The 16,290-nt window shown below is 40.5% G+C and overlaps 1 protein-coding gene across 1 annotated transcript in view; it reads right to left on the bottom strand.

Moving 5' to 3' along the window:
- The window catches only part of LOC136652364 (vomeronasal type-2 receptor 26-like), a 36,745-nt gene that overhangs the window by 9,792 nt on the left and 10,663 nt on the right, over nt 1-16,290 (bottom strand). Inside the window, exons 2-5 of the mRNA XM_066629301.1 lie at nt 6,340-6,439; nt 3,929-4,220; nt 2,305-3,138; nt 599-811 (exon numbers count right to left, since the gene is read on the bottom strand). Coding sequence (XP_066485398.1) covers nt 599-811; nt 2,305-3,138; nt 3,929-4,220; nt 6,340-6,439 — 1,439 coding nt within the window. The remainder of the gene's footprint in view (nt 1-598; nt 812-2,304; nt 3,139-3,928; nt 4,221-6,339; nt 6,440-16,290) is intronic.

A 16,290-nucleotide genomic window follows, 5' to 3' on the forward strand; every position in this document is an offset into this window, starting at 1 on the left:
ATGTCCAGTGGTAAAAAATCCCCTGCAGGATACAGTGGAAGCCATGCTGGTGCTGCTGCATCACTGTGCAGGGATTTAGTTAGGATTGGGCTATTATGGAATCACAAAGGGTATGCTGCTGTTGTACACTGTGGGACCCCTTGAACAAATGGCTGAAGGAACCCCCCCCCCCAGACACACACACATCACTGGCTCCCAGATACCATGCTGGAGCAGGTAAGGTGGTGCAGGTGTTGTTCCTGGGCAGTTCAAGGGACATTTGGGTGGGGAACAGGGCAGGCAGGGATGATTTGAGAGTGAACGGGTTAGATCTTGGCAGTAGTGCACATCAAGATTCTACCCCTTTTCCCAGACTGACATGCCTCCTAAATCTCCTTGGGCTTATGTGAGCTAAATGTCTGGCATAAGTCTGAGGAGACCCATTGGTGGCTAGGTGGCTTACAGAGAGGTAAGTAAAAAATATTTTTACTTACCTCTCCTGGGGTATCTTGTCATTCCCCCCCCCCCCACTACAGCATGCAGTGTGCACTCTGGGAGTGGGGCTGAATAGTGTAAACTGCTGGAGGGTAAGATTGGGGCATTAGTTAAGTATTTCTACCTGCTGAAATTTGCTATTCCAAATGATGGCATCATCACTGATGGTAAACTTTTTATTTGGAGAAATTGTTCCAACTCGGATCTTAAGAAAAGATTGGTTGGGGAAAGTAACCCAGTTGATGATATCAAATCCAGATGACAATTCTTCATTGGCAAACAAGACCTCATGCCCAGCACCATTGTTAAAGTGAATATTTTTCAGGGAAGAGTGCAGCTAGGTTTGAGAGGAAATATATTTATAAGGTTCAGTCCATTCCCTCAGTGTGCAAATTACAGTGGGCCTACCGTATCCGTGAGTCACGGACCTGCAGAATCAACCCACTGTGGTTAAAAAACATTGTCAAAATGCAACCATAACATAATGCCTTTTGATGGTGGCTGCTATCTGTTAGCCAAGCAATGCATCTGCCCCACTTAAAAGTCAAAAAGGAAAGGCACTGGGCTGCCAAGAGGGTGTTTCAAAGAAACTTGCGTCACTTTTCTTAACCAGATCACCTAGTCACACTACCCTCTTGCTCTCAAGCCTTGGACACTGCCGAGGGTACCTGCCTGTGGCAACATCAGGCACAAGTACAACCATAATCACTGAGGTGGACAAAAGTCTAGACTCTAGAGCGACAAATCCCATGATTCAGCAATGGGATTTTGGCACCTACAGATTTTGGAATCCACAGGGAGTCCTGGAACGAATCCCCCATGGATATGGTAGACCTTCTGTATAAAATTGAGTGTATACAAACCTCTCCCCCCCCCCCAAAAAAAAAGGTGCCTTAGAGCCCAGTTCTAACTAAACACTGCCTGCTGTGCCAGAATGGACTCTGCTGCAACCTGCAGGCAGCTGGAAACAATGCAGGGACCGAGAGCTAAGCAAAAATCTTTTTTTTTTTTTTTTAAATTCACCTTCCACCCACATGGTCCCCAGTGGGTTTACTTAGACTTGCACCAGCTCTTTAGCAGGTAGGAAAGTTTGAATAGAGGGAAGGAGGTGTGTCAGGGTGAAATCGAGGACAAGTTTTCTGTGGAGCCATTGTTGCCAACACCTGCCATCTGTCTGCCCAAAATGCCTCTTGGAGGTCCCAAACTCCTCTCCTTTCTTCCCACATTCTGCCCTATTCTGCCCACCCCATACCCCCCCTCTCGTTGGCTTACCAGCACCAGCAGGGGTGAAGGGCTCCCCTGGTGCTGCTGCAAGAGCGACCATAAAATGACCATCAGTGGGAATTGTGTTCCACTGTCATAAATCTCTCCGCATGCCAACCCAATTCTAATTAGGACCAGGATGTTAGACCTGAAGTGTACAGAAATAAAGCGGGCAAATTTCCTTCATTTTTCTTCCCACCTTATCGCCATACAACATTCTTGCATTTTTAAGAATTATTTTATTTGGTTCTCTCCCCTAAGATTTCAAGACAGTTTCATGGTAACAACGTTACTATGTGGTTTCAGTCATCAAACATTTATATCACATCTTCTGTCCATTATGGAGCTCTAAACACCATACATGGGATTCCCTGGAGGTCTCTCACTGAGGTTCTGGCCACACCCAGATCTGCTGACCTTTGGAAAGGTGACAACCATGCATGCCTCCAGATTAGAGACTAGAATTGGGATTTAACTCACACTAACAATGGAATCCCAAGCAGTCTCCTCCCTACTAATTTGGTTAGGATTGCACTGTTAAGTCATTCATTACAATGTGGAATGTACCTGCCAGGGTTTTACATTCAAATGCTTGGATTTGCCTCTGTCTCGCAGGGTTATTTGTCCAGACACATCTATAGTGTGTAAAGCATGAGCTACAGCATAGATAGCATTGTAAATATGATAGCTCTGACCACTCATCTCCATCTCTAATAGAGAGGCAGGCATGTTCTCCAGCGTCTCTTCTCCTGCACAGTGTTCACAGTCTTTTAATACTCCATTAAGACAACATTGGAATGCATCTGGCAAGAATAAACAGAGAAGATATTTCAATGAGTTATCAGGCTTTAAGTTTTGAAGGAAGTCTGTGAACGCTGGCACAGGACTTGTAGCGGTTGAGAAAGACAAGGTGCCGTGAAACGTTTTGGAAGCGAAGCCCTGAACATCAACTGCATTGGTGAAATCCCAGTGAGGTGGGGTGATCCAAACCTTCCCTACATGGCGCTTCATCACAAATTCAGTAAAATGTATGGCCATTGTTAAAGCATGCAAGGACTGAGAATCTCCACTGACAACGACCACATTGCCTTCGGACAGTAAAAGTGTTGAACGTAGACTTGATACGTGTTGAATGTATTGATGGAAATTGGCATGCTGGAGTAAAGCAGTCCTTTCCAAGAAGGCAACACAAATGTTCTTCTGGACAAGCAATGGTGTGAGCCTCTGCAGAAAAATTTCTCCACTCTCATCATCCGAAACAATGAGGCCGATCCACGTCCATTTGAAATGCAGCAGAAGCCAGATGATTCCACTGTGAAGAATACCATTCCTTGGTGCATTCCAGTATGCAGTAGGGAAGTAGTTTCTGGTGACTGGAGTCTCATATGCACCATAGGTGACCTAATGAGACAAAAAAAAAATATGACTCATTAGAGCTTTGAGACCAAGCTGCAGCTTTCCAAAGCAATGTGGGAAACATGGTGAGCAACTGTGAGATACAGGAAGCTGGACTACATGGGCCTTTGGCCTGATCCAGCGGGGTGTTCTTATGTTCTTAATGTGCTTATTGCCAACATTAAAATGTAGACTTTGGTTTTACTAGAGATGGCCAATCTTTCAACTTTAGGGCTCCTGGACCTTTAACAATTGTGTAGAGGAGGGAATTTCAGCAGATGCAGCTTGTCATCTGTGACATGAGAAGCTGCACCTGCTTAAATTCCCTCTTCTACACAATTGTTAAAGGTCCAGGAGCTCTACAGTCAAAAGGTTGACCACTTCTGCGTTATAGAGACAAATCTTGATTTAACTGACTAATGGCAGAAGGAGGTGTCCGTTAAAGCCCTTTAATTCTAAATGCTACAATAGCCGATTTACTTTTCAAACCTCATCAAATTCTGGCACTCCAAAAATATTCATACATATTCAACTCAAAGCCAAAGTACCAGTCACAAGTTGCTCAGGCCCAGTAGCAAAACCCTACAGTGGGCCTTACTGCCATTCTCCACACCGCTGCACAGATGACACATTGTATCATCTACTATCACCGGTACTGAGGGTTCAGAGGTTGGGCTGGCTGGCTGAGTCTCATGATAGACATGGGGTCTTGGCCAGTATCTGACCTTTCCAACTACATCAGAGGATAACTAAACAGATGTCGAACTGCATTCATACACAAATACAAAGCGCATACCTGCGGAATCTTGTAGAGGCTCAAGATGGAGTCCATTTGGATGGTGTATTCCACAGTGAACCCTGCAATGACAGACAAGACAGTCTCTTTCTTATCACACTTGTAATTGAATTTATTCCTTGGGTGTTTGAAGAGCAGATCCAGGGTGGTCTCATATGTGATGAGTCCATTAAAAAAGTTGTCATAGATCTTAAACCCCAGGGTCGCATTGGGCAAGAGGATGAGGTTCTTGTTGATCTCATGAATGGCAAAAATGAAGGACAGGACGTGCTGATAGTTTTTGAATACTACCCTGCAATGAAATTGACATTGAGACTTAGCGCCCAATCCCATCCCCCATCATTTTACACTATGCACCCATGGTGATGGAGCATATGCTGCATGCTGTGGTAGAGGGAGTGTGATCAGATAGCTTGGGAGAAGCAAGTAAAAATATTTACTGTCAATGATTATTGCGGGGACTTCCGGTGGAGGAACTGTGTCGGACGGCTGTATCTTCGCTGCGGTGGAGATATCAACACAGTTAGAAATCAGCTTGGGAGAATGTCAGCTGATTAAATTCTCCCCTGGAGAACAGGGGAAGACTAAGAGTTTAGCCAGGTGCACCGAAAAGGACCACCTAAAAGATTTTCATTGCTGAAGCAGAGGCTTTATCAGTGGATTCCTGGAGGTGATACTGGTGTCGGCTATTCCATTACTCTCGCTGCTGTGTCTGAAGTTGTAATATGCTACAACGCCCGACGCTTCCCATTTCCTTGGATAATTTAATGCTATGAAAGATTTGAGAATCAGGAGCTTTCCCTCCACAGACCTGGAATATCCACAGGACTGGGGTGAGTTTGGTTACTGTTTGGGGGATGCAAGCAACAAAAATACAAAAGGATTTGATTTACCCTGTGAGTCCTGCAGAATTGGACTTTTGCTTGGTCTTTTGAATTTAATTGGTACAGCTGAGATAAGAGTGAAATTACAGCTCTGGGAAAACAGCCAGAAATATTTGACCTTCAGTTGCTATCTTGGTGAAGGCTTTTGAAAGTTTGTTTTAATATGAAGAAGACAACTAGAAAAACTTCAGTGGATTCAACACCTGAAACAATGGCGGATTCTGAGATATTACAGAAGCTTTTGGATAAAATGGAGGAAGTGAGCTGCAGGATGGTGAAGTTTGAAAAAAAAAATGGATGAGAGACTGAATATAATGGATAAGAGTCTTAGGGCCCAATCCTGTGGTTCGTGCCGCACCTCCACGGCGCGGACCACAGTCACAAACGTGCCATAAGGGATGTTTGCGGGGCTTACCGCTGGGCTCCCACTGTAGGTGGCTCAGCTCTGGCCAGCACTGAGCCACCGTCCGGCGGGCACCCGTGTTCCACGGCTTGGCAGTGCCTGCGACCGCCGTGTTGCAGAACAGGGAATGGGGGCGTGGTCGGGGGCATGGGGGAGGCATTCTGGGAAGGGGGGAGGCATGGTCAGGGGTGTTCCAGGGGGCAGGGGAGAGGCGGATCCGCCGAGCTGAGCTCCGCTGGATCCTAGGCGCTCATGGAGGTATTCCCTAAAACAAGCATCTGGGGAAGTTAAACGAATTAGAGGCAAAGTAGAAGCTTTGGATAATAAAACAGAAACTATGTCTAGAGAATTGGATAAGTTAGACATACTGGGACTGAGAAATAAAGAACATTGTTTAAGGGTCAGATCTATTCCTGAGACAGAGGAGGATATCATAATAAAAATTATTAAAAATCTGGCAACTTTTTTGGAATGTGAAGAGGAAGTTATGGAAAAGGAAATTGATAGAATTTATAGAATAAACTCTGCAGTTGCTAGAACCCAAGAACTCCCAAGGAACATGGGGGTCTATTTTGTTAAAAGGACAGTAAGAGATCGAGTTCTTCAAAAACACTTTTCTACAAAAATGAAGGTGGAAGGCGTAGATAAATGGTTTTAAAAGAAATACCTACCAGGATTTTATGCAAGACGAAAGACTATTCCCCTCTTGGTGTTAAAGCTGAAAAATAAAAGGATTTCCTTTTGATGGGAAGTTCCAGAAGGAGTGTCATTTATGTTTAAAGGCCAAAGGTTTAAGTTGAATTCCATCCAGAAGATGAGAGACTTTTTGGAAAGAGAGGGAAGGGAACTGAAAGAACTGCAAAATATAGAGGAAACGGAAGCACCAAGTTTTGCAAATGGATTATAAATGGTTAACATGAAATGTCAATGGGGTAAATTCCCTCCAGAAAAGGAAAAAGATATTTTATTATTTGAAGAAATTAAAGAATGACATCACATGTATACAAGAAACACACATAATGAAAAAGGACACAAAATACTTGGTTTATAAATCCTTAGGGGAGGAGTTTATATCACCAAATGATAAAAAGAAAAATGGATTTGTTTTATATATTAAGTCACACCTTAAACCAGAGCTTGTAATGTCAGATGATTCAGGTAGATATGTGGGAGTACAAGTAATTATAAATGGTTCCAAAATTATGGTGTTGGGGGTGTATGCACCTAATGAGGATAAAAAGAAGTTTTATAAACAACTTATGCTTAAGCTTATAGAGTTGCCTTATGAGAACTGGTGTTTGTTGGGTGATTGGAATGGAGTAATACTACCACAGACGGATAGGAAATCAGAAAGAAATATGAAAAATTAGCAGGGCAAATTGCCTCCCATTTTTTTTGATTTAATGGACAATTTGGCATTAGTAGATATCTGGAGACAGAAGAATGGTGACTCAAGGGAATACACGTTCTTCTCTGAGAGGCATAAGTCTTTCTCAAGAATAGATATGATTTTGATGTCTAGAAATTTAGCTACTAAGGTCAGTAAAGTGGATATCCCTCCAAAGAGCCTTTCAGACCATAATCCAGTAATGATGAAATATAGGAGAACAGTTAATACTTACAGATGGCGACTAAATGAAGCCTTGTTACAAAACCCAGTTATTATTCAAGGTTGTAAAAAGAAATTGATTGAATTTTTTGAAGATAATTTGGGCCAGGGAAAACATCCAAGAATGGTCTGGGATGCTAGTAAAGCTTTTATTAGAGGATGTTTCATGCAACATAACTTTCAATTAAAGAGAAAGAGGCAAGACAAAATTCAAAATATTTTACAGGAGATAAAAAGAAAGGAAGAAGAACTAGAGAGATCCTTAGGGAATGCAAATGTCATACAACAAACTAAAGTTTTGCAGCAACAGTTATCTATGTTAACAGTAAGAGAAATGGAAATTAAATTGAATTATTTGAAACAAAGGTCATTTGAATTTGCAAACAAACCAGGGAGATGGTTGGCTTATAAATTACGAAAGAGAAAAGAAGACTATACTGAAAATAAAGGAGGGTGATTTGACTCTAACAGAAAATATGGCAATAAAAAAAGCATTCCAACATTATTACTCAAATTTATATAAAGGATATAAGGTACCTTCTGAAAAAATAGATGAATACATTGGGAAGCAAAAGTTACCTAGGATATCAGAAGAGCACAGGCAAATCATGAACGGTCCCATAACAGTAAAGGAATTGGAAGAAGCTATAAAAAAGTTTAAATTAGGAAAGGTACCAGGCCCAGATGGACTCCCGAGCATATACTACAAGACTTTTGAGAAGGAGCTCTTATATCCTTTGCAGGAAACGATGAATTCCATTTTAAGTGCAGGACAGATGCCCAAAACTTGGAGAAATGCAAATATAACATTAATACCTAAGGAAGGTCAAGATCCAACTCTACCACAAAATTATAGACTGATGTCATTATTAAATAATGATTATAAGCTGTTTACAACAATATTAGCTGATTTAAGATAGTTTTGCAAGACATTATTCATGAAGATCAAAGTGGATTCTTACCAAAAAGACAATTGAGAGACAACATTAGAGCTGTGTTGGATACACTGGAATATATGGAGAAACATATTGAGAATTCTGCAAGCGGCACTGATATTCTTAGATGCACAGAAAACCTTTGACAATCTGAACTGGTTTTTTATTTTTAAAATTTTGGAAGCTATGGGCTTTGGAGAAAGTGTTATAAAATGGGTGAAATCAATTTATAGTGCGCAAACAGCTCAGATAATAGTTAATGGGGAATTGACAAAACCATGTAGAATACAAAGAGGCACAAGACAAGGTTGCCCATTATCACCTTTGTTATTTATTCTTGCCCTGGAAATATTGAACAGGGATATAAGACAAGATAATAGAATTCAGGGTATAAAGATTAAGAAAGAAGAGTATAAGTTGAGAACATTTGCAGATGATTTGGTGTTGAAATTGGAAGACCTAATAAAAGGGATTGACAAAATGGCCAAATTTAAGGAATTTGGAGAAGTTGCTGGATTTAGGATTAATAATGAGAAAACTAAAATCTTAACTAAAAATATGCCAATACAAGATCAGTTAAAATTGTCAAATAAAACAGGTTTTAAGACTGAAAAGAAGGTAAAGTATTTGGGTATCATTTTGACAAACAAGAATTGCAGGCTGTTTCAAAATAACTGTGTTAAGCTATGGAGTGAAATAAAAAAAAGATTTAGAAAGGTGGGATAAAGTTCAACGCTCGATTATGGGAAGAAGAGCAACAATTAAGATGAATGGTCTACCAAGAATGCTATTCCTGTTCCAGACAATTCCTGTTTTAACATCTGATATACCATTTAAACAATGGCAAAAAGATTTATCCAAATTTATCCGGCAAGGGAAAAAGCCACGAGTTAAATATAAAATTCTACAGGATGCCAAAGAGAGAGGAGGGTTGGGATTACCTGATTTAAAATTATACTTCACTGCTTGTTGTCTAACTTGGATGAAGGAATGGGTAACATTGAGAAACAGAAGATTACTGGAATTGGAAGGACATGGTTTGAGGTTTGGCTGGCATGGGTATACGTAGTATGACAAAGCTAAGATTAATGCAGAGTTTAATAACCACTCTGTTAGGCGTGCCATTTTGAGAATTTGGAATAAATATAAAGTTAGATTTTGCCCAAAAACTCCATTGTGGTTATCACCACAAGAAGCTCTACTTAGAAAAGAAATTATAACCACACATAATTGGTTGACTTATCAGGATGTGATAACATTTTCCCAGGGAGAAAGTATGTTAAAATCAAGAGAGGAAATATTAGATGAAGGATATGTGTGCAAGTGGTTTCATTACTTGCAAATTCAGGAAAGGTTTAGAACAGACAAAAGAACCTTTGGCACTGAACAACACAAATCAGAATTTGAAAGGGAATTATGTCTAAATGATGTCTAAATCATCACTAAAATTTATAAACTCTTATTAAAACTTGAAATGAAAAAAGAACAAGTAAAAAACTGCAAGATAAAATGGACTCAGAATTTTGGTTACAATATCTCAATGGATCACTGGATGGGTTTGTGGACAAGAGGTTTGAAATTTACTTTAAATATTTAATCTTAATATTTAATCTTAGGGAAAATTTCTATAAGATGATGTACAGTTGGTATTTGTCTCCCATGAAATTGGTTAAAATGTATAACACAATGGGACGTTGTAAATGTGAACACCAGGAGGGATCATTTTTTCATATGTGGTGGTCCTACAAATTTGCAAAAAAAATTTGGACACAAATTCATTCGCAGGTGCAGAAAATTTTGAAGATTAATATATAGTGGAAGCCGGAGTTTTTCATGTTGGGTTTGATGGACAACCAATTGAAAAGAGAACATGGGGTATTATTGCTGTACATGATAACGGCAGCAAGGATACTTTATGCGCAGAAATGGAAGTGCTCCAGTATACCAACAATAAAAGATTGGCTGACAAAGATGCTGGAGCTGGCAGAGATGGCAAAGTTGACAGCTTTAATTAGAGAAAAGAAAACAGACTCAAAGCTCAGATTGTAATGAATTATATACCTGCAAAGCTCAGATTGTAATGAATTATATACCTGTGGGTTTGGAGACTGAATAGAAGAGACGGACATAAAAGAGATCTAATATTAAGTTTATTATTTTTATTGTATTAAATATTATAAAGAAAGATATTATTATGATGTATGTTTGTAAGACTGTAGTAGAGCAAAGTGGAAGACTTTTAAAATTTTGTGTTAGTTCAATATTGTAAATAATAAAGTTCTTCAAAGGAAAAAAAAAAGATTACTGCAGGAAGTCGCAGTTTTTCGCCTTGATCAGCCCCAGTTTTTCATAATGCCACAGTTCTGAGTCAAGCTTTACCTACCTCCATTTTGAAAATTGGATAACAAAACAGGACTTGTGAAAAAGTAAAGCCCCTTTCTCGAGTTGCAGAAATCCACATGTATGGCAAGTACAAAGAGTTCCTATTGAAATTCTCACACACACACCCCCATGCCATTGTTAGAAACCCTTGTCTCATCCGGTGCAAGTATTGCAGCTATGAAATAATAAAGAACTTACATAAAAGTGTCTAGCTCCATATCTGGTGGTCTCTGAAAGTTGATTTGAAATGTATTCACTCGTATAAGAGATAGGACCCCACCAATTATAGTATCTCCTGACTTATATAAATTATTTTTACCTCTTTTTTCAAAATTACATTCATTGTTTGTATCTGTCCAACAGACAAGAGAAGGGAGAAGCAACAACAACAAGAGCAGTGGCAACAACAATCGGGCTGCACATGTGTGTCTAATCTGGTTGCAGCTGCAGGCTGGCATTCTGAAGGGCAATCCCTGCTATGCTTACTCTATGGTATGCCCCTTGCTAGAATGGCACTCAGGAGCCATACAGAAACAGAATTTATGTACAGAGAGATTCTGCTTTGTCTCTGCGGGTGAACTAAAGAAGGGATGCCTGATTAATCCCTGCTGTTCCACGAAGCAATCTCCCAGTTCTGTGCAGCAGTTCAAAATAAAACCACTAATGTTTTTAACATGAATCTCTATTTTTATGACCAACTATGGAAGAAAGAAAATAACAGTGATTTGGATAATTACAGAGTACAAAAACAGCTTCCCGATGGCACTGATTCTCTGAACAACTTGAAATATGTACATATTTGTCTGGATCAAATGAGACAGGATTTTGTGAGGGGATTGACCTCAATGGGGATTGTGATGTTAGGCAGAGTGACTTTGCTGTGGTCCCAGTCAAGATTGTCATTCCCCCCCTCAGCAGCTGTACTTGAGAAATATCTGACAAGGAAGTGGTAAGCATCTTGTGTCTCACCTGGTTTAACCCAAAGGTCCAGATCACTAGTTATACTAACAGTCCAATCCTACCTGGTGGCCTGCTGATGGAATTCATGCTCAGTTGCTGGAAGGCACAGTCTGCTGGCATGGCAGCTGCAGTGACAGTGAGCAAAACTGGGACATCCACGCACCACAGGGGCGGATATGTTGGCAGCAGATTGGGCAGTGGGTGGAAGGGGGATGACCAAGGTGAGAAGGAGAAGGGTTGGGGCAGGATTGGGGCCAGCTGGGGGCATACTGAGGGAGGGTAGGGGGCAGATATTGGCAGGGGTAGCACTGCTGATGCTCCCTTCCTGGCCTTGACATCCTTCGGCCCACTTGCACCAGCCAAAAAACTGCCACACTGTTGGGGACTGTCCCAAGTTGGGGACCATGGCATGGTGAGGTAGATATGTTGCCTGGTACCATAAGGATAGACCCAGATCCGAATGAAACAGTGGTTCAGTTGCCCGGTGTGGTGCAGAGACAAATGACAACACTGTTGTGGAAAGCAAAGCACAAGTTTATTGAGGCCTTCATCGGCTCCTCAGAGACAAAGCTTCAGATCAGACAACAGCCCCAATATCTGGGGCAATGAGTATTTTATACAAAGCAGCACTAAGTCATATTCAAAGTAATGCCCCTTTACCCGAAAGCAACACGCTTTATGTAGTACTTTTTCCATCATGCTCTCTGCATGAGCTGATCATGCAGGAGGTGCGCAAACCTTTCTCCCAGCTGTCTTATTGGCCAAGCAGTTTTGTAACTTTGCTTGGAATGTGCGCAAATTGCAAGCTGTGCCCTGTTGTTTTACTTTTTATCTCACTTTCTCAGCCATGTGGGACCTTGAGTCGCTTACCTGCAAGAGGAATTTCATTTTATTCCCTTTATTGAGATCTACCAAATCTTTGGACCTATTGAGGTCTAGCAACACGTTAGGGCAGAATATAACAGGTAAGTACAGAATTATTTTAATTCCCTCTCTGTAAGTAATAGCATGAAGTGGAGTCTGTGTTGGCATCACTTCACACAGATAGGATTGGGCTGTAAATGTATCATGTGACTAGTCAGTTAAAAAAAAATAGCTGTATCATGTGACTGGTCAGTTTAAAAAAAAATAGCAGCAGTGGTGTGCCCAGAAATTTGGGGAAGGGTCATTTATTAGTAGGACCATTGAGGGACTGTCAATGAACATGAATTTGGACACACTCCGGAAATTAGTGGTAGACAGAGGGGCCTGGTATGCTGTGGTCCAAGGGGTCATGAAGAGTCGGACACGACTTAACGACTGAACAACAACAAATTCAGGGATGTGTGCCTTGTCAATTGTCCAAAAAATCTGATGGTGTACATTGACAATTTTAGTACCTTGGTTGTGTGCCATGAGACAAAAAAGGTTGAAAATCACTGCAATAGTTAATTGTCAGTGCTTGAGGATGAAAAAGCATCAGAGAGCTGTCATGGATATTTAATAGAAGCAAGTGTTATGAAGTTCAGAGATTAAAAGGTTAACTATTATGAGGACCAGAATGAGAACTGATCAAATGGCAGCTACTGAGCAGTTAGTTGGCCTGAGCATTCCATCATCAGAGAGTTATAACTTACCCAACTGATAGGGAGGTCCAGAGAGAGAGGTCCCAGTCTGAGGAGATCTAGGAGGTATTTATCTGAGTAGGCCAGTTTAGGTATTGGTTCCTAAAGGGAAACCCAGGGGGTTTTGTTATGTTCGATACTGTTTCTGTGCCTTTTTGACATAGTAAAGTTTGGTTTGCCTTTGACGTTGCATTGGTTGGGACTCTTCTTTTTCTAGCATCCCCTTTTGAATTCCTCAGCCCCAGGCGCAGCTTTTGTGCTCAATACAAATGAATGAGTGCACCGCACATGTTTAGACTGAGCTTCATAGTTCTTTATCCATCAACTCAGGTTCCCAGCAAGAAACTGAACAAGGAAATTCAACAGTAAAACAATGGCGCTCCCTTTGGTATTTGAATGCACAGCACTCTTGGGTTCTATTCAACCAGAGAGTGGAGTCACCCAATGGGGCAGGAATTCCTGTGAGTCTGAGAGGCTAGTTAAACAAAGGAGATGCTCTATAGAATGAGTGAGTGGAAACACCAATCCTCTCCGTTAGAAAGGTTAAATATGGAGAGACTTTCAGCAGAATGGAGATTGTGAAGGACAGGAGAATGATTGCATGAAATGGGCCTGAGATCCAAAAAGAGGTGAGAAGTATTCAAGCGCACAACTATGCAGCAGCTCAGAGTGATGACACCGTTATGACATGATGGAATGATGAAAGGACTACATCTGGATTTCCAGCAATTGCCACTAAAGAAGCGATACAGAAGGAAAGATGATGTAAGGTATCATGAGAGGCTCCATCAAAACTGGAAATCAAAAACTTATCAGAACCGAAGTAGGAATCTGCTGCATTGGGTTAGATGAGAAAGGTACATTAAATTTAACAGATCAACAGATGCTTGAAGTAGGTGTCAAACACTATAGCCTGTCTTTTATCTCTGAACTATCAGTTGAAAATTAGGGGAGGGGGACTGACAAAACCATTTCTTTGCCTGCAAATGTATTCATTTTCTGCTTCATTTTGATATTTAGAATACCAGTTGGGGAGGAGCAATGGTGGGAGAGGAGTTTGTCTTTCTCTCCTGCTGATGGGCTTCCCAGAGATAGCTGGTGGTCACTGTAAGAAACTGGATACTGGACAAGATGAATCATTGAATTGATCCAGCAGGCTTTTCTTATAATTTTATTCAAATTTGGTTTTTATTTGGAAAACTGAGACATACTGTTGTATCGGAAGAAAGTGAATCCTGAGTAATCTCTTTTGAAATCAATGAGACTTAAGTAACATGCATGGGCAATGACACTTTTTTGTATATTCATTTGTGGATTAATATTTTGGGTATAGTGCTAGTTGTTTCTTAAAATATGGAGTTGCATCCAATTCCATAGAGAGTTATGACTACATTCCATTTTATTTAATGGGACTTCTTGTGAGTTAATAAGGATTAATGTATCTCATTCCAGTGGAGAACTGGGTGGCTTGCTCATCTCTACTGCAGAGATAGGCGGTAGATATGGAACCGGTACAAAGCATGTTACCACATACAAAGACATTTTTGTAATTGGCAGTTTCCGAGGTTGCACGTCTTAATTGTATAATTGGCACTGCCTCAGTATCTGAATACTTTTGTCTTCAAACTGCCAGGGTACTTTGAAAATATCCTGTACATCCCCTGTACTGCCTTTTTCAACCAGCACATGTTGCATGCTTAGTTAGCGCAGGTTTATGTAGAACTCATGGAACTTGTTTCTTTTCAGTTCACATAGTATATGCAGGGTGATCTAACATGGATCTTGATTCAGGTGCACTCCATTATAGAAGACCAATCAGAAAAATTTAGCATTAGAACTTGTTAACATTCCTGCATGAAAAATAACAAGTTATTCTGTTTATATTTTATAGTTCATACCAGGCTTACTGGATGAAAATAATGGTAACATTACAGGACGGAAATCAATCAACTATTACAGAGTTCATCCTTCTGGGTTTCGGAGATCTGACTGAACTGCAGATAGTCCTCTTCTTGGCATTCCTGGTCATCTATGTTGTGACTGTGGCTGGGAACCTTCTTATAACATTGCTAGTTTGGACTGATGAGCACCTCCACACCCCAATGTACTTCTTTCTTGCTAACCTGTCCTGCCTGGAGACTTGTGGTACTACAAACATTGTGCCCAGAATGATGATCAATTTCCTCTCAATGGACAGAACTATTTCGATTCAGGGTTGTGTGACTCAATTCTTCTTCTTCAGCACTTTACTGGGTACAGAAATGTGGTTACTGGCAATCATGTCTTATGATCGGTATTTGGCAATATGTAAACCTTTGCATTATGCAACCAACATGAATATGAAATGCTGCTTCCAGCTGGTGATAGGAGTATGGGTCAGTGCTTTTGCATGTACATGTGTATTGGCATTTCAGATGTCCAAATTACATTTCTGTGGCCACAACAAGATCGACCATTACTTCTGTGACTTTATTCCAGTAGCAAAACTCTCCTGCAGTGATACTACCCCACTGGACTTTACCTCCTTTGGCTTTAGCTTTCTGTTCACAGCCATGCCATTTCTGCTAACCATCATATCCTATCTTTGTATCATTGTCACAATTTTGAAAATTCCATCCACCATTGGGAGGCAAAAGGCCTTTTTGACCTGCTCCTCTCATCTCACAGTGGTTTGCATTTTTTATAGTTCAATCATCTTTGTTTACATGTTGCCAGACACCCTCACCCTAAGAGAGCTACATAAATTCTTCTCTGTCTTCTACACAGTCCTGGTTCCCATGATTAATCCCCTGATCTATAGTTTGAGAAACAAAGAAGTTCACCAAGCCCTCAAACGTGTTTGCAGTAAATTGACCATTTTTGTGGGGATTCATTTGAACTCATCCCTTTCAGTTTAGGAAGCAGTCAAAACCTTGACTCATAGCTGATGAAACCTGATGGACTCGCTTGGGATATCAGACTTGCTATGGGATATGGCAGTTTCTTGTATATTGTGCCTGGGGTAATTTTCCTGATTATTTTTTTAGCTAGATATTAATAATTTATTAATGACTGTGTCATGAATATAATTTTGATTGTTTGATTGGCATGCTATTAGACCAGAGGTAGGTCATCTGGGCAGGAAGTCTGACTGAGTGGTAGAGCTGCCACCTATGAAGCCCAAAGACAGCTGGGAACGCAGTTCAAAACAGGAAGTAGCCAAGAGCTGCATAAAACACTGATGAGATCAGTCATCTCAGCTGATGAGAGAAGCAAAAGATGACTGGCGAGAGTAAAGGAATGCCATCATCTATGTGGGGTAGGTGAATGCAGCCAGAAAGAGAAAAAACTGAGAAGGACTCCATGTGGAATGAGGCACCCTAGGAAAATATAACATATAATAGTAAAAATTCCTAGGAAGATTTCGTAAAGCCTGCCTATGTAAACTGCCTTGAATAGTCAGAAGAGCAATCTAATGAAAAGAAAGATGATATATTATTATTATTATTATTATTATTATTATTATTATTATTATTATTATTATTATTATTATTATTATCTGGGTAACAGGAACTGGTCTTGCTTCCTCTGTTCCCTATTTAACCC

This window comes from Tiliqua scincoides, chromosome 5 (assembly GCF_035046505.1).
Source record: "Tiliqua scincoides isolate rTilSci1 chromosome 5, rTilSci1.hap2, whole genome shotgun sequence".
NCBI lineage: Eukaryota > Metazoa > Chordata > Lepidosauria > Squamata > Scincidae > Tiliqua > Tiliqua scincoides.